The sequence below is a fragment of the Phalacrocorax carbo genome, chromosome 13 (assembly GCF_963921805.1).
Source record: "Phalacrocorax carbo chromosome 13, bPhaCar2.1, whole genome shotgun sequence".
NCBI lineage: Eukaryota > Metazoa > Chordata > Aves > Suliformes > Phalacrocoracidae > Phalacrocorax > Phalacrocorax carbo.
The window spans coordinates 16,338,311-16,358,019 of NC_087525.1; the positions used below are offsets into that span (position 1 = coordinate 16,338,311).

At 40.0% G+C, this 19,709-nt stretch overlaps 1 protein-coding gene across 16 annotated transcripts in view; it reads left to right on the top strand.

Moving 5' to 3' along the window:
• The window catches only part of KCNMA1 (potassium calcium-activated channel subfamily M alpha 1), a 510,436-nt gene that overhangs the window by 398,633 nt on the left and 92,094 nt on the right, over positions 1–19,709 (top strand). For 14 of the 16 annotated variants that reach the window (XM_064464921.1, XM_064464922.1, XM_064464924.1 and 11 more), the window contains one exon: positions 3,969–4,045. In XM_064464921.1, the coding sequence (XP_064320991.1) occupies positions 3,969–4,045 (77 nt within the window). Of the gene's footprint in view, positions 1–3,968; positions 4,046–13,561; positions 13,736–19,709 lie in introns of all 16 variants that reach the window. The other 2 variants (XM_064464926.1, XM_064464925.1) reach the window with 1 other exon arrangement.

Sequence of the window (19,709 nt, forward strand, 5' to 3'; positions counted from 1 at the left end):
GTCCTAAATATCAAGGAAATGAAATAATTTTACAGCAGACGTGAAAAGAAATTAAGACGCTTCCCCCCCCACCCCCGAGTGCTACTAGCAAATGTCAAATATTTTTATCTGATTTCCTATAATTAATTCATTTCAGTGGAACTACTTCAAGAGAGGACGGGGATCACAGTCCAAGTTTGAGGTCTAGAGTAGCTGTTATTTACATAGACTCTAGCAAATATTTGATATAAGCAGGCTACTATATTCATTCACTAATTGCATTAGCAGGATAATATTTATGTTCTTGTCATTTTTCTTTACTGGAGCTACAAACTCCATGGCCTCATAATAATAAATCAAACCACCAGAGTGTAGCATATCCCAACCATTGCAGGCAACTTCGCTGGTTCGTTGTGCTTGGCTGTATTAGACTTGGGTTGAATGAAAAGGGGGTTTAGGGTGTCGTGTTTAGGACCAAATGTGTGTAGTTGTTTGTTAGGATTTATAACGTGCTTGAAAGGAATAAAAGAGCAATGTGAGAAAAGGATTTTTAAAAGGAATAATTATTCAATCTCTGTAAGGTTTCAAAAAGAAAAAAAGAATATTTGCAGCTGAGTGCTTCCTCATAATTTTTACTTTTGGTGCAAGTCATGCTATCAAGAATCTGATTTTTGCTTGGTGTTCTCTTCGAGGTAGATATTTTAACTAAATCCTAGACTTGGAATGATGAAACATTCAAGTGATAACCCTGTATCAAGTCCTAAACTCTTCATGATTAAATTACAGTGAAAATAATGTTCAAGCAACACATGTTTTCCACAGATATTTAAAGTAAGTCAAAACATAACAGCGAAATCGCCGAGGACTTGAATGTTCGTTGCAGTAGCTACGGTAGTCTTTGGCTAGGCGGAGCGTGCAGGACAGCGCAGCAGTGCTCCTGTCCCCTCGTATTTCTGGCACCGTCCCTGGGGTCTGCATCCAGCGCTGCCTCAGGAACGCTGCCTTTCAGCGTACAGTTCTTTTCCTCTCTGGCGCTTTTCTCCATTTGAATATGCAGAACTGTCTTCACGTTCCTATGCTGAGAGGCTAGCTTTTTGTTTCATTCCTAAGGCATTTTATGCTCTCCTATGAAAATATTCCAGACTGTAAGGAAAAATTACCTGGCGTAGCACTTTTAATGGGGAGAGGTTGATCATTATTAACATTTAGAGAAAATTCACACATCGTTCCTTTAGCACGTTTTATCTAATAGCGAGCTGAAACACAATTCCTAATTCTGCCTTGCTTTTTGCAGAAGGCTTTGTTTAGAAACTTGCGGCCTCCCTTACCACGTTTCTTAGCTGTTCTGTGCAGAGCAAATGATTATCAGATGTGTTTCAACTAACAAAGCCAATTATGTAAAGTGTTGATTTCACCCTTTTGAGCTATGAATCAGAGTCAGCAAAATGTTCTAAACTTGTCATCTTTTGGATAGGAAAAAAGGGGATTTTTTTTTAAAAAGGCAAAAGTAAACATGTTATATACCTGAAATTAACATTAAATTGGTCTGGTTTTGTGTTATGTGCTAATGGAGAATTTTCAGCTCCTTTAAGCCAAAGCTATTCCTGTTTATCAAATATACATTTCACAATGAAACGTAACCGGCAATGTTCAATTCCTCTTCTTGCTAGAAGTACTTTTGCATTTTTAGAACAATACTTTCACATTAGAAACAACTACACCTAGAAACAATTTTGCCTAGGTAAATAGCTCCATGTAAAATGTCGAGTGTTTAAATATAATACAAACAATATGAATTACATCATTATTCTTCTTTATCCATTTACATGTTAGTACTTCCATCAGAAATCCACGTGCTTCCAATCCACTTAATTCAACCCAATTATACTGAAGGATAATTTTATTACAGCAGCCACTTGAGGTGTTCACTCTTGACTTTGCACATAGGGTTGAAGGTGCGCTCTAGGACATTTGTCCTGCAGTGGACTTCAGAAGCCTGATCTGTAGAAGTGACCCGTGCCCAGTTGGTGTCCCGAAGTTCTGTGGGGGGGTATTTGTGGTAGTGGGTTGCTCTTCAGTACAGGGGCTTACAGCTGGATTGGGGAGAAACTGTAAAAATGGGAGGCAGTTTCCTCCTCCCTGCTTATGTCTTGACATCGACTCATAGTTTGAAAAAAGATTTTATTCTGATTTCCTTGAAGGCAGTTTGTTTTCTTTTTGTTGGAAGGTGAATATTTTGAAGACCAGAAACTCTCTGCAGCAAAGTATACAAGTGCTCAGAGAAAGCTTTTTCATTTTACATTTTCCTTCCTGGAAACAGGCAATTTCACAGTCTGAAACACGAATCTGCCTGGAAGTTGCTTGCTGAAATTGTCTGCTACATTTAGGACTTCTATCTTCCATCAATAGCTTGCATTCTATCTTGATTTTAGATATGCTAATATCATTCAGTGAGGTCCTACTACAAATCTAAATTTGTTTTCTCTGGTCCATATCTCATACGCTAGACCTGCTGCCTTTCTCTTGATGGGCCACTTTACCTGGGCTGTTACTCAGAGGTGTAAAATAACTTAGATACCGAATTCAAATAGTTAGAGATTTATCTAGTTTAGATTTCTGAACATTTCCTTGAATGTAGTACCACCTGTGGTGGACGCTGTCTAACTAATCTAAAAAGAATTAGCAGCGATCACCCTGGCTGAACTGCCCGAGGCTTGTATTAATATCGTTCATTCTTCTTTGTATATTTTGGGCTGTAGATTGTTCTGTTCCAGTGACCTCCACACTGTTGTAGCAATCCATCCATCCTAAATCTGTGAACAGCACTGGCGGCAAAATGCATGGGTGGTTGCAAAGTGGCATCTTTGGTTCTTACTGCCAATTTGTGTTGAGAAGTAATCAGTCAGAGAGGGTTGGGAGGATAGGCGTGGAGCGGCTGGGCCCTGAATTATGGAGAAGTACAGGGGAATTTCAGCAGGTTACAAAAGTATGTTTAATTTGTTATGCCAGCAAGAATCCTGGGAAACTGTAACTGTCCGGCCAGAGGCCAGCTGTGTGATCCTCGTGAAACGTGTCACGGCAGCCTTAGGTGACATGTTGCCTTGGCAGGCATGATTAAACCCTCCTGTGGGCAGTCTGGCGCATATTTATTGAATATCCTATCTAAAGTCAAATGTTTACCCTTTCTCACTTCCTTAGTTCTCCTTGTGCCTCACCTAGGGGTGAGCCATTTGATAGATGAGTAGAAGTTCATAACCAAAACCAGTAAATGGAAACCTAGATGGTTAATGGCATATTTTTGTTTGAAATTTTGGCTTTTTGTCTGTTCAAAACCAAAATGGTTCTGCTGTATTCTGATAGAAAAGACAAAAAAAACCCCAGTCTGAATAAAGATTCAGTTCTTTCATTTATATTTTCCTTCAGGAACTTATTTGGATGGGATTTTCCCCTTCTGATTTCAGTTGGGATTTCTTTTTAAATATCATATCTGATGTTATTGTCACATCAATCTCATTGCGATCTCTCATTGCATCCAAAATGAAGTCCTGCTTGTGACCAGGCTGAAAAATTGGCCCAGAATGCTAGACAGTCTTTCCAACACCAAAAAACCCAAGCAGCTGGTATATCCAATAAGAACAGAGAATTCATTATATATATATATATATATTTGTGACAAAATTCATTGGATGCTCTTTTTTCTGAGATGAACGACAAATGAACTGATACTGTGTCATAATTATCATTCCTTGTCCCAATTACTTTTCAAATAAAAGTATATTAAAAGAAGCACTAATTTGGGGTCTCCTGTTTGAAATTAATGGTCTTGCAGCAAATATTTCCTACTTTAAATGTCTAAACCTTTTCAAAGATTAAAAGAAATTAGTGCTGGCATGTTTCATTAATTTGGCACTGCAACAAGAGGAAATGTGGGCCTAATTTCATTTGTATGGATTAAGAAATGTGTCAGTTTTTCCATTCTGTCTCTCTAGGGCATTTTTTTACTGCAAGGCCTGTCATGACGACATCACGGATCCCAAAAGGATAAAAAAATGTGGCTGCAAACGGCGTAAGTAATATTTCTATCGCTCCCTTCCTCTCCTTTATATGAACTGTTCAGCCTTGAGGAATATCTGTAGAAGAGTTTACTTGTTTTATGCAGTGGTACAGAAAAGCTAAGGAATCAAAGCACAGCAACATAGTAAGTTCCATTTGCATTTCTGTAGTCCATGTATTTTTATTACACTTCACACCACTCGCATCTCTTTCTTCATTAAAAAGTCCATTAGGGTCCAAAGCTAACAAAACCTGAAGGATTAAATCAAGCTAGATCTAATTGTGGAGGTTTCTGTGTAAAGAATGAGCTAACAGTGAAGTTCTGCTCTCACTCACGCCATGCAGAAATCCAGTAATTTCAATAGTTTTCTGTAAAGTAAGGAACTTCTGTCTGTCTTGCTGAACATGACTCTGTAAAAGAAGATACTAGGGAAGAATATTCTATCGTCTAACAACTGAAATAACTTGTTATTGAAATAAACCATCAGTTTTACTGGAGGAAGGGATTGTCTGGAAGAAATTAATAATAGTGCCTCTTACATACATCCTTTCAGAAGGTTCCATAGCTACAATGCTAATATTCGGTTTAGTTAAGTTCTTAGGTCTGCTCTTTAAATTGTTTGGAAAATTCTGCGTAAAGAAATAATTGAGTTTTGGAATCAAGATCAGATTTTGCATCTGTATTTTTTATAAATATACAGAAATTAGTACTTTATCTGTATTACTTTGAAAGGACCTTTTGCAAGAAATATCACAACCACATTTGGGCCAAAGATGTGTTTGGCTCGTGTATTTTTAATACTGATATCAAAAGGATTTAGGGATCCATTTCTCAATGGATATCTGAACATTTATGTGCCTTCCAGGGTATTCTGCTGTGGAAAAGATCATACGATTCAGAAGTGCTGATTAGGAAAATTGAAAGATTGTTTGGCTGAAGAGCTTGATCATGTCTATTTTACCATTACTTTTAAAAGGGGAAAAACTCTCTTATCTATAGATCTAGTCATAGTGTTATCACTGCACTGTCTGAGAGGGTGGAAGAAAATCTAAACTGGACCTTCTCTGCCTTTAAGGGGTGCCTAGAACTGATGAATTCTTGAAGATGATTTTTAAAAGAAAAAATACAGCACTGGAGTTTTTAAATAAACTCCTCTCCCTGCAAAAAAAAAAACAAAAAACAAAACAGGAGTGTGGAACAAAGTAGTAAAATTGAGAGAAAGCAGCTGAAACCCTGATTAAAAACCGGTATTTATCCTCCTTGTAGACACAAGGAGAGCAAAGCACATGGAAAGCATGCGTGATGCGGAAGGAATGTATGCATTGCCTAACATATTGGAAAAAAATTGTTCAAGAACAGTTTATCCATGTGAGAATGTGACCTTTGAACTGCTGCCAAAGCCAAAGAGGCTGCTGAGTAAGTTCTGGTAAAGCCAGTTGCGGATGCCTCGGGGTGCCTGTAACTCTCAAACCCAATCTTTTTTCCAAATTACCCAGCAGTTAGAGAGAAATGTGTTAACTCTTTAATTGTGTCTGATTCTGTCAAAAAAAGAAAATTTGGGTTTTCTTCTCTTCTCCTCCTTCCCATAGTGTATGCTTTTCACACATGTGCTGATTACAAAAGAAAAAAAAAATCCCGAATATTTGTCATTTTAATGGGGGATCTACACTTTTCATTGAAATCTGTTAGAAGCGAGGAGTCAGGAATTCACAGTATAAAGGGCAAGAGCCCTTTATTATCCATTACTGAAAACCAGCGTGACCTCCTCAGTACCAGGAAACCGGGGTGCAGAGAGGGTACCCCGCGACCCAGCCAACACGAGGGATATATTACCGGCAGTAGGGCCGCGGAGAGGTGAGCGTGACGACTTCTGCGCGTAGCACTAGGAAATGTCCCAAATGGCACGGTCGCACGTGTCAGTCCAGTGAACGAAAGGGTGTTGGGCAGATGAAGAAATAAAATGATGGGCTTAGTGAGGCCGAAGGAGGCAGCCGTAGGAGCTGCTGCCGTGAGCACTGACCGCTGAGGAGGGAGTCCTCTGAGCCAGGTGAAAAAGGGAAAATAAAAACGCTCAGTGCAAGTGAAATGTTAAACTTCCCTGTCATTGCCTGCCCTCTCCCTCCGCTTGCCCGCTCCGTTCCCACCTGCGCGCACGCGTGGTCACGGGTGCCACGGTGGCTGGCAGCTCCCCGTGCAGCTGAGGAGAGCTTCCCCCGAGGAGCGGGCTCACCGCTATGAGGAGCGATACAACTGCTTTGCTTTTAAAGTTCTGTCAATCAGCAAAAGAACTGAAAGGAAAATTTTCAACAGTAATTAGTGATTTTTTTTGGTCTCTCAAATTTTAATGACAATCTTGAGATCCCTTTTATGGGACCTGATGTTTTTTTAAAGGTAAGTCTTTAGTGCAGTCTATTATTCCCATAAAACGTCTTAGCTTTAGCTTTCAAATCACTAATCACTTTTGAAAATCTTAACTGTGTTATCCATCTGTAAGCCACACAAATCATTGGTCTTAAAAATGCAGTCTAACCAAAACAAAGCATAAATTAAGGCAATTCTTTCCCTATTGAATTAGGAAACTGTCAACTGATCTGTCAGCAGCTAATATGTCAATTTGATTTTTCAAAGGCACTGCAAATAGTCACACGTGCATATATGTAGTCCTATATGATAAATATCTATTTTAATTAGCGAGTAACATAGCAGTTAGAGGCAGCTGAATGCAGAAAATATGTAAGATGAAAGTTTGTATGTAAAAATATTGACACTTCCAGGTGAATTAAATGTGAAAGAGTATCTTTACATGGAAAACTTAATTATGGTGGCATTAATTAATGCAGCTTCCTGTGACACTTGAAAACCACATTCTTGAAATAATGCATCCGAGGTTGCACATCAGTTTAGATACTGTCTGAACGTTAGCTTGTGGTACTGCTGGGGTCTAAACGGGAGTCTGACCTACATAGCCAGTTGTCCAAACCTGTTAGGCCTAATATTAATAATTCAGGGCAGATCAGTACGTTTCCACAAGGGCAGGGATAACTGAAGTAACCTCGCTTTCCTTTTGCAGTTTCTTTGCCATCCCTTTCCCTTTACCCACCCCACTCCCTGAAAAACATATGAATGCTGATGTCGCATTGTCCAGAGAAATGCTTGTGTGGAAATTTTATTCACAGATTGTTAATATTTTTTTTCTTAATGTTTTCAGTCTCTTTCCTATTCCATTTAACTGTAGTTTTTGCAGCAAGGGGCCAAAGACCTGTATATATTTACATAAAATGCGGCCACGTTGGGATGAAATCTCTAAACTGGATGACCTACTCCTCCTGTTTCTTTCATTTTGTTGCAACAGCTATGGTCTAATTCTCAATATATTTTTTCCAGTGACAGTGTTTGCTGTGAACGGTTGGGGGTTGAACCCCAGAGGGGACATATCATGTGTACATTGATGTGTTTGAAGGAATTTCTTTTAATCTATGACAATTGACAAACTTTTGATTTATTTTTCCTCTTGCTGCCTTGGAACACGGCCCCTACTATATTTTAACTGCACACTGATAGTGATCTATTGTGAGTAAAAATGGGTTCCCCGTAGCCCAGAGTGCGGTCCAACCTGTCTTTCTCTAGCAGAGAGTATTTTTGTTCAGTATTTTGGTTCTTTTCTTTATTTATGTTGCATGTAGCAGTGACGTCATACCCACAAGTTTCTCATCGTTTACACCCACGGAGATTAGGGTGACGTTGAAGAAAATACAGCAGTTTTCCCCTCTTCCACCTTTTTGCCCCCTTTTTTTCCACAAACTTTATTTTTTTTATCCCTATTTGAAAACGAGATCTTGGCAGTGGCATTTCCTTGAGATGATCCTAGAGATATCTCATGAATTTTCAGGGATATCGGTTAGGCTGGGGTAATTACCACTATAGCGCTGTTTGCCTGATTAAGCGCGATTCGTTGTCAGACCCGCGTTCAATTTTTTTATACTTTGGCCTTTCCGTTGCGTAGCTGGCGCAAAGTCGCAGCAGTCTTCCTGTCCTTAGCGAGCGCCTTTCTCCCCATCGGCAAAAAAAAAAAAAAAAAGAGATGGGGGTAAAGCCAGACAATTAATTCAATGCGTGGCTAACTTTTAACGTATAAACCTGCAGATACTTTCAACAGGAAACAAGCTACAGTGATTATTTCCCCCAGCTTGCTTGTTTTGAAATTAATTACATGAGTAGAGCCACATTGACTTTTCAGGACCTAAGCTGTAAAGTTTTATTTTATTCTTAGATACAGAATAGGAACTTTATAGACCACTTCATGTCAACCTAAGTCATACCACTTCAAAGCGTGCAGGATCTCTGAAGGCTCTCATCAGCCCCTTTCAGCGTGTACGGTTAGGATAATTGAAATGAACGCAGCATTTGGGACATGGAAAGGATTTGCTGCTTCGAAATACGAGCACTGCAAAGAAACGTACTGGTTATAGGGCGCTGTTGGCATTAGGTGAGCTTGTTCTTTCCAACAGCAAGAGGGGTCAAGCATTTCATAGCGAGGCGTTACGGTCCAGACCGAGGCTGCTAACCGTACCGTGTACCTGCAGCTATTTTAAGTAAGTGAGGCTGAGACTTTTCAGCACCTCACCAGATACTCTGAATTTCTTCTCTGATAACACTTCAGGTCTTAATCAGGACTGAGATATTTTTTTCCCCTCTCTGCTGTACGCCACACAGCATCTTGCAAAGAATCAAGGAGACACTCCCGGAGTTGCACGATAAAGTGCTACCCATCTCAGAACTGTGCTGGCCTCCGTGGTGATTAGCATTATTTCCTGTTTATCTTGTCGTGGTGCCTGCAAACTGCGCTGCAGGGTTGCGATCCTGTTGTGGTAGAATCTAGCATTCAAACAGTGAACGTAAATTTCTCCAAAGGTCTGTTTCCAGCCGGTAGAGTGACACAGCAGAAAGGTGGGGAGGCACAGAAAAGCAGACTGTGAAACAGGTCAGCATGAGAAGAATCAATACTCGATAATAAACCAGAAAGAAACTAATTTCTATGGATAAAATGATGAACCCTATTGACTTTGAGGCAAAATGCTGGAAGTAATTTGGATTTATGTGAAGCAATATATTTATTTTAAATATGTTTCTATGTTGAGGTCTTTCAGGACCAGAGAAATTAGTTTAAATAGTAGTAAATAAATAAAAGAGCTCTTCACGCTAAGAGGGTATTTAAAAAGAAAAAGTCACGTAGCTTTGACTTGGTTTTTTTTTCCATTTCCCCAATAGCTTCAGTTTGTTCAGAAATGCAGTTAGCTTGGAGAGTACGCTGGCTGAGAGTCTTCTTCGAGGTCACGACCAGATTTGAAAACTCAAATGAAATGGTCTATAAATGTGCCATTACTTCCAAACCTGTGAGCCATTCTTCTAGCTGCTAAAATAGGGCAAGATGTCCGTTCAGGTCACCTGCTGTTTCTGCAGCTTTGACAACGAACAGCACCGTATGAATTCTGGCAAACAACGAACCAATTGCCTTTGATTGCAAAAATTGCAAGGGAGCGAACAAGCCGACTTGGCGGTCTCGAAGTTGTCCCGTAAAAATTAAATAACGGAGAGATAGCTTTGCCTGTTGCGTTAAGAGAAAATAAATTCTCACAAACAGTTGAAGATACGCTGCTGTATTTTTCAGGAAACTGAAATTGTGCTGGGGGAAGTCCTTTCGATATTCCGGTCTCATGACGCTAACCAGCATTGCTAAAAGGCGATCGGAGCGGTCTGGTCGTCCTTTAACGCTGCTGGTATTTTACTCACAGCGTGGGTCATGAGGACTCGAGGAATTGAAATGGCCCTGTATGCATTTCAATTCTTAAGTGTAGGGGGACCTTTTTTCACCATTTTGCTGGTCAAGAAACCTCCAGTTCATCATCTTCTTAACCAGCTGCGATCTCGCAGAGATCCACTAGATGTCCTCGTAGATCTACCTTTTGCTACCGTTGAGGTCACAAGGAAAACTGCTGTAGTGATGGGTGGAGTGCGAGGATGGGGGAGACTGCGATGTCAAAAATCAGCAAAGATGAAGGGATACTTTGTTCTGCTTGCTTTAAAAAAAAAAAACAAAACAAAACAAAAACAACCACCAAGGAACTGTTCCTTGACATTTTAGGTAGAGAATAATCTGCAGTTTCCTTTGCTTATTTTTGCAGCTGGGAATATTTCTCATTACTGATTGTGAACTCTGAGTAACACCTCAGATCCAGACAATCTAGAGATTTTGACTGGACTTTTTGAGTTTTTTTGAGATCAGAAAGCAAGGCACTGCTAGAAGCTGAGACACCTAAGGCACGTTCCTTCCTTATTAGAATGGAAGGCTATTGCCTCCTAAGGAAACTTGCAAAAAAGGAAGTTTTTAAAAGTATTGATTTACTTTATAAATCATTGACAGCAATTTTGCTTTCCTTTTGCTCTTAAGAAATCACAAAATGACTAGTTCATATACGCCTTGTTTTGTCAGTAAATTACTTAAGCAATCTGATTTCCATGTCCATGAGAACTTCCCCTGATATTTTTTTACTAATTCATTTTACAAATGCTGTGGGACTGTCATCGTACTAAGTAGAAGGATCTGTTCTTCCTTTTTGTCCATTTATGATTCAATTGAAAATAGGGAAGTAATTTCCCTTTACGTCCCAACTTATATTTTCACTAGTTGCAAATAAAAGTTCTATTCAACATCCACAACGTTTCTATGAAGAGAAACTAGTTGATTCTTATGCAGGTGCAGCAGGTGTCAAATGAACTTAACACCCACCCAGAGGCTGTTCTTGAGGTCCCCCTGTCTCTCTGATGATTCCCATTTTTTGTTAATGTTTATGGAAGTTCTGTAGGAAATGGTACGTGTGTGGCTGAACCATTTACAATCATTTCTGTCTTGTCTTTGATCTCGTCACTAGTCATCCCTGCTAATAATCCATGTTTTGTTTTATTTAAAAGAAAATAAGTATTGTATTTGGTATGAATGTAACAATGACTGTATAAAAGGAATGACGAGTAACAGCATGTTTTCTTTCCAAAATGTATTGCTCTGATATGCAGTTGCTTATATACTGGTTGAAATCCTTATAGCGAGTCCTTTCTGCTACTTATATTTCCAGGTCCAAGCCTGTTTCCTGCATGTTAATGATGTGAAATGTTAAAATGATGCATGATCTCCAGAACAACTGATAATAATAGTTAAAAACAGTCCCTGAAAGGGCATTGCTTTCGAGAAGCGCCATGAAGTCCTTCCCCTTTTGAACAGAAGGGCTTAAATTTCCCACTTTATTGGTTTCAGTCTATGAAAATGGTACAAAAAGTTTTCCTTCTCAGCCCTCTTTGCCCTTAAGGATGATTTCTTTTAATTTTCATAAATGTGTCCTATCCTATCATTGACTGTTGACAAGATATGGCTACAAGTAAGTGAAACCCAGGGACTGTTACTAACCAATGACACAGCAGTTGAGAATTTCTGAGCAGTGTGTTTTGCTACAGCATTTGATTAGAAAAAGTCCTTCAAAACAGCTATAATTAAAACAAAATGGGCCTGCCTTTTACCTCACCTACTGTTAGTGTGTCTCACAAATGCCCTTGATTTTTCTTTCATTTTCTCAAAGTGAAAATAATAAAATAGGTGTAGTGGAAAGACTTCCACATTTTGGTAACATACTCCACGTTTCTTTTTCGGCCCAACTTTTCGATTGTAAAGAACGTGTTGGGAAGAGTTAGACGGAGGGGAAACCATGGGAAAACAAACGCTGTTTTGAATTTTCTGTGTAGTTTGAATGTGTATGCATCAAAAGCTGCAGTGGAAACCATCTTACTAAAAGCCAAACTCTGAGGAATGATGTACCATGCACTGAACAAGCCTGATGCTGCATGATGACTTTCTGAACAGCTGTAAGATAACTCTACTAGGATGCTAAAAGAACATGGCATTAGTCATGTGAGCAAAGTTTTAGAGGAATGGAGTCGCTGCTGAAGAGATCACTCATTCATCTCCCTCAATGCCTGTTTTCCACAATCATAATGTTACCCTTGCTTGACAAGTATACTGTATGGCAAGTCATCAAGGCCTTAGAACAGGACTTGACCCATTTGAGCGATTTCAATCCCTCTTCTCTGGTGACTGTGGCATTAAGAAACTGGGAAAAAAAGAAAAAAACAGAAAAGAGAGAAATTATTTGAAATTTAATGTCATTACCCTAATGCAAAAAAGACATCCTAAACCAAAGGTACAGGCCAGAGAAACATTACCTTCTTTCTGCATTTGCTTTTAAGGTTTTGTTTTTGCCCGTCAGTGTTCTGTTTTGTTTTTAGTATAATTGAGTCAGTTCAATCTAAACCATTACCAAAAGTGTTGGTTCAGTGCAACATGTGAAACAATCTCAGCGGCCTTTGCATTTCTTCAGACTTAAACGTGCCTGCCAGTCGGGTAACCTACAAAATCGCACGGCGGTAATTGCGCAGGCGTTTATAAAGTAGGGGGCTGTGTATTTCCAGCAATATACAACGAGGACGTTCCCGTGGCTGAAGGATAGACGCGTTCCGTCCTAACCTGGCACTCCTTTTGGAATTAGCCCCTACTTCTACATTCAGTTATCTGGTTCTTGCCCTCCCTTTGAATCCAGAGCAGAAAACATGCCAATGATTGGTTCAGCATGTTTCAGTGGACCAATGCTCTGTGTGCTTTTGGTGATGCCTTATTTGTGAACTGATTTTAATGTCGAGCATATTTACCATTATTACTTGTGTCTTTTCTATGGGCAAATTTTGGTATTCTGTCAAGAGTTAATTTGAATTCCTGAAGATACAATGTAAACAAAGTAAATTTTTCAGAAATTTTTATGAACATCTTGTAACTCTTTAGTAATGTGTAATTTATTGCAATAAAGGAGTTCCCTGGCACAGTTTAATACAGAGAAATTATTAGCATATGTTTAAGAAAAAAAATTATATTTGTATATATATGTATGTATGTGTATAGTGTATGTGTGTGAGTGTGTGTATGTAAGAATATACGTGTATGTGTGTTTTTGTGTGTGTATACATACATATATATATAGACATGGAAAAGTCTTCAATTTTTACAGGAAGCAGGATGGGCCAAAAATTTCTAATGGATCAGCAACTTTAGATTTTTTTTTTCTTTTCATTTTAGCCCAGCAGTATTAATTGTGCCAAGGGAAAAATATATCTTAGGATTCTCTGCTTTTGCTATGTTCTTTTTTGATCCAAACACTTGAGTGTAAACAGCAATTCTTCCCCACGTCTGCGGTCACCCTATAAGACTGAACAGAAATAAAGAGCGATTTATCTTTTGCCCTACTTTTAATGTACAGCCAAAGTGTTATCAATAATCTCATTGCATTTTTTTTTTTCCTGGGTCAAGACTGTTAACGTAAACTAAGGCCTGTATTAAATCCCTTAAATTACCTTCCAGCTGCCTTGTTATATATATAACCTTGCCATTAACCTGCTGCTCTTCCTCTCCTCCCATCCAACACATGGTTATAGCCAAGATGTCCATCTACAAGAGAATGAGACTGGCATGTTGTTTTGATTGCGGACGCTCTGAGCGTGACTGCTCTTGCATGTCAGGCAGTGTACATAGTAACATGGACACCCTTGAGAGAGCCTTCCCACTTTCTTCTGTCTCTGTTAATGATTACTCCACCAGTTTACGTGCCTGTAAGTTTGAACACCAACACATGCTGTTCCATGTCTGTGGTGTCTGTGGTATCATCCCCGTCTTGTGTCGTACATTGTAGTTCTGTGAGTTTTACTGGGCTGATGCTTTTTCAAAAGGTCAAACCCAACTTTCAGTACAGCTCTGTATTTATATTTCTGTTTTAATTTATTTTTAATACCAAAAATGTAATTCATTATTTTGCTTTGTGTGCTCTTTATAAAGCATGCTCTTGCAAATAGCATGCAGGACCTTAGTAGTGCAGTTTGGTGGCATCTTTTTTTTATTTAATTCATACAATATAAATTGTCATTAATGAAACAATAAGTGCTTCAGTGGAGGAACAGGCCTGTGTCTACATCTGTGGCTGGTGCTGAGTGGACAGCTTTAGTAGTGCTGGCACTAGAGCAGCATGCAACAGGCAGTGCTTAAATAAATGGGATACAACTTAGTAGCTGAGCTGTAGCAGCTGGAGTTCCGTTCTATCCTGCTAGCATTATCCTTGGTTTGTAACCCGTCATCCTCAGTGAGGCAGGACCTTGCATCTAACACTGAAACCATAGAAATCTCAGTAAAAAGGGCTGTGCTTTTCGTAGTGCCTTTTCAGAAGGGTTAGCCTGATGCCAGCTTCCTGATGCAAACTTTTTGAAATTAACCATAGAATCTGTCCCGTAGGGCAGTACCATTCTGGAATATGCCCCAAAAGCCCTTTGGAAAAATCAGAGTTGATTCTCTGTCTTCTCCCTAGAAGACAGAAAAGTTAGAAAAGTTAGAGCAATGCTGCGTAGCCATGACTTCTTTGGGCAAGTGGTCGGGTTTCCAAAGCTTCCTTTATCAGCGTGATGTCAACAACTGAGGAAGATTGTTAAATAAAATGGTGATTTTTTTTATTTTATTTTATTTTCTTATCCTCTTCAGATGCTCATAACAGGCAAAACTATGTCTTGGGGCAGGGACTGTTTTGCCTTCCCTACCCAAATGGCAAAGAAAAGCTATACAATTATTCAGAGACATCTCTAAGGAGTGCTAGGGGTTTTGGTCGGGAGGCATGTCCGCTTTAAGTCATCGCAGATAAAAATGCCTTCCACTATATATAATATGTAATGTAGTTAGTAGATTGTGCACCCGGTTGCCTTCTGACACCCGCTGTGCGTTGCAGCACGTAGTCCGAGTGGTGGATGACTTTGCTTTAACTCTTTTGACATTTGAACGATTTTTCCAGTCACAAATGTGGAGCATGGAACAATCCTATGATTTCTGTTAGCGTTTTTTGGCTGAAGACTGTGTCAGTTAAACTGATTCTAGTAGGATTTCGCAGAGATTTTACCAGGAATCTTCTCTCTGTATACGCGTATAAGAACTCCGAATGTTCTTTGTATCTACCTGGTTGCAACTCGTGCATCGCCTCAGGGGAGATGGTTCCCAGTTTTAAGTCCCATTCTAAGTTACAGGAGTTTTTAATCATTTAAAGAGACCTTTATCAGGGTGTAACATTGCAAAATGTATTTTATTAAGAAAAGTGAACAGTGAACCTTCCTGGATTGAGAATCACTGCAGGTGGTGTTCCTTACACAGCCGAACAGCCTCAGTAATACGGTGCCTGGTACAGTTTGCATTAACAGACTAGTACAGAGGGTCTGTGGTTGAGTCCCGGCGCTGGTGTTAACAGCAACCAGCCCAGGCTAAATGCATATGTCCCCTACAAATGGGTAAGGTTTCCGCCATTAGCGCTGTTTGGCAAGGAAACAAAAAGCGTAATTTGTAGGTTTACCGTAGCTTTCAAGTTCACTTAATGCGCTACAGGGGCAGATAAAGTAAACATTTTTGATTGTGTTGCCATCTGAGCCAAAAGCCTCTACAATAATGGTATTACTGCCACCAAAAACAATGCTGTTGGGAAACGTGTTAGATCTATGTTATATTTTGAAAGATAAGTGATATCGACAGCTTTGAGGGTTTTTAGCATCCTGTCTTTCAAGGGCCTGTTCCCCCCTTCACCACTCCATCGAATCCAGAGATCTCACTCTTCCCCTAGTGAGACTGGTCACCTTTGACTGTTAATAAGAAGTACGAAAATCCATACTGATTCGCGCTCTTTGCAAAGCAGCATAAGCTTTTCTTTTCCGATTAAAAAATATATACACACATGCAATGTTTCACTGGCAAGGCTTCAACAGAAATCAGCGTGTTTTCTTTGCAGTGCGCAGGGGTCGTGTGATGCCCATCTCGACAGAGCTAGTTAACTCAAAGGATGGCGGTGAGAGTCAGCTTTTCATTAAATATGAGCAGATGTGAAATGTAGAGTGTTTGACAATTAGAAATGGCAGCAGCAGGGCCCCAGAATCAAAGTGAGGTCAGATTGGTGGATCAGATTACCTCTCTTACATTCTTTGGTTGTTCTGAAAATCATTTTGAATTAGTGTCAGTGGAGCCATGATGGGTTTTGCCCTTTGTCTTTTATGCTAGGACTGTATTGTTTCCCTAGACACTCATTAAAGGTCATTATACTATTACAGGGCTTGCTTTGGTCGTGGTGCCCCAGTTGGGTTGGTTTGCTTCTACAATTGCTTAATGCATTTCTTTCTTTCTTTCCTTTATATATATATTTTTTATTTTTTTAACTTTAGTTATAAAAGTGGGCTTTTTTTTCCAAGGTAGATAAAATCACAGGCCATTGTGTGAAACTTCTTGAAACAATGAGTAGCTTTCGTAAGAATTAATGCTGTTTGTAGGAATCTGATGTCAAGTAGAAGATATCGATTTACATAGTCAATGATGTTCACAGGATTTAGCGTACTAATTGTGTAATATGTGGAGAAGGTGACACTTGCAGTGTATTTTCCACCATGAATCAGTTTCCCTGTTATTATACTGTTGCCTGTATTTCCAGCAAATTAAAAAATCATAATTTGATTGAACACAATTACATTAACATAGCTTTTGAGTTTATAGGCAGTTGTCTGGGGAAAAAAAAATGGATATCATCTTTTGAAATGTGAGGAATTAGAATTTTAAAATTTTTTTGCGTGTCCATTTTTTCAGGTTTAGCTGGTTTTGGTAGATTGCTACCTGAACAGCAGTCAAATAGTCCAAGCATTCTTTTGTACTGGAGACTCAAGTGAATTAGAGTGGAGAGGCACTTAGCCACTGAAAAACTTGGGGTGGTTTATACAATGAAATTATGTTACTAATAAGTGTGATGTTTCTGCTTAGGTCTGTGCCAAATCTTGGGGAGTGCCGTTCAAGTGATTAATTGATACAGGCGGAATCTTAACCTGAACCATTTAATTTCTGTGTTTCTGTATCACCATATGGCTGCTGTTTCTCAGGAACATCAAAAGTTCATGTTCCAAAAGGAAACCTTTTGTAAACTTGTCACTGTGCCCACTTCCACGGGAATCTAAACTTCTAAGGACATTCTTGATACCAGGCCCAGGCATATCTAATTCGGCTTGTGAGAAAACATACGTTGGCATGCTCTGGTGGTTCTGAAAAGCTTTATGTGAAGACTTTGACTTTGGTGAATATCAGGGATCTCTGGAGACAAAAGACAAGACTAATTATCACTATATTTTGAATTCGGGGTTCAGCCCAAAATCCTAGCCATCCTATTTTAGAAAGAAAGACCGTGCTAAGGCAAGCTGGAGAAAGCTTAACTTTCGAATGTAGCCAAAGCCTGTACCTACCTGTGTGCCAAGCCCAGTTTAGAACCATATATTATGTCTGGTCCCCTAGTGCCATCATGCGGTTTATGCTGAACAGACAAGATAGGTGCTGAGTCTTTCTCAAAGGGCCTAAAATTGCATTCTGCAAGATCAGATGAACATTTTGGGTAACTTGAGTAAGGGTGGCTGTTGAGCCGAGGGTGGTAGGCTGTGCTGAAGCTGGCTGGCAGTGCGGTTAAGCAAGTTAGGTCAAGGAACCACTCTAGCTGCTTCACTGACCTGTGCTACGTAGGGCAGCGTAGATCCTGCCCGTGCGTCTACACGACTCAGAAACCCAAATTCTATAATGAGAGTTGAAATGACGTGTCCCTGCTGATTTAGCCAGGGAAGAATGCACAACGCACACGTTGGTCAGTGTATCTAAGATGCCTCATTTGTATAACTATGCTTGGGCTTTTCTAAATGAGGTGACTGTTAAGTCCTGGGTTCCTAAATTCCTGGCTGAAAAGATAGTGTAGTCCTTATTTCTCCTAGAATGCAAGAACTGTATCCTCTGCTTTCTACAGAGCAAAACTAACCTACTACTTTTCAAGTCCTGCTGAAGTAGCCAAGACAACCAGAAATACTTGCTTTTTTACGGATGAGCTAAGGTGCAGGAAGGAACTGTGTGCCCTGCCAAAGGACAACTTTCCGTGCTAGAATTCTCTTTTCACCTTTTAGCAGCAATGGTTTCGCTTTTACAGGATACATATACCACCTTGTGGTGGTTAGAGACGCTGAGATTCTCAAACCAGCTACAAATATTATCCCATTTACATCATATTTATAATACTCTGAAGAAGAAAAGGTGGGGTACTAGCACTGCTCACTGCCGCTACACACCTTTTCTGAGCTGCGAGAATTCAGTTGTGGCCACAGGAGGGACAGAGACTCGTTTGCTCTGAATTTCTTACTTTTACATCTGCTGCATAAACACCTTTCTCTTTAATACAACCCGCTGATCCCTGCGTGGTCACGCAGTCTCGTCTTTGTCCGGCGCAAAAAGCCACTAGCACACCTTTAATGTTTTGAGGAAGAAATTCAAGGAGTGAATAAGCGATCGTGTCTGCTTGGAAAGGGAAGACAGATGTTGCCCCTCAGGGATGGCATCATAACATCATAAGCAAGTGATTATAATCAGATTGCTATATTTTTACAGCTCACTTCTATCAAATGACCCCACCTCTGTATACTGGAGAACGATAGGGCATTATCTTGTGTAGCCTGGTTTGTTTGGGTTTTTTTTAATGAGACTAATGAAAATGGGACATTAGAATGAGATATACTGCCAAATAAATTCCTGTCAATTCAAAGCCACGGAGGATATAAATCATAAGCCTGCATACCACGGTGTGGGTAGTAAATTGATTTACTTAAACCTTTTTCCAAATATTGTTCTTTCTTTTAGGGTGGCAGGTTTTGGCTTCAGTTACATCAGTTCCCATGTATTCAGGGTTGTGTTTTTGAGAGTTGGCATGGCTATGATGTTTCCTCTAAATACCTCTACAAGAGTGCACGTGTCCCCTTTCAAAATACTGAAAATAAGGTAAAAATGGACACCTGTGTATATTTCAGAATGTTCAGTTTTATAGAGGAAATAGTATTTTGGATAACTGAGTTAAGATACAAGCCCCCTACAGCTGGCAAAACATCAGACATCTACATCAATGTAGTCTGTGCTGCTGCTGGGTAATGAAGAAAACCGACGTACCTCCCTCAGCCACCTTCTCAGAATGAACTACTGTCAAGAAAGCTGCTGTTAGCAGCACTGGCCGATGGGGTCTGAAGCGTATAAAAGAAGATACCAATGGGGGAGATCCCTGTGCTGCTCTGTGCAGGTTCTTCTGGTGCAGCCGCTGACGTGAGGTCAGTGCTTGTAGATGCGAGGGATCTGCCCTCTTTGCAGCCAGCTCAATGGCCTGCGGTGCTGGCAAATCGGAAGCCAGGCACCGTGGGATCTGCTTTTCTGAGAACGAAAATCTCCTAATTACTCTCCCGCTTTCATGCGTAGTTTATATTTGCAATTCTGCCTAACCTAATTTCTTTCTGTCGTCTTCTCCTCGTGGCAGTCGTACAAAGATGCATGCAGGCGTTCCCGCTAAAGAAGGCAGGATGGATTGACTCGATGTACGCAGTCACAGTCTTAACCAGCGCTGTAGAAGTGCTTGCTGGAACCGTGGTTTCACTGAACCAACCCTTTGATTTGTCTGCCGTTCACTCTTGATGTGCAGAGCCTCGGGTCATCCTCTCCTTGATGCGACTGTATCTTTTT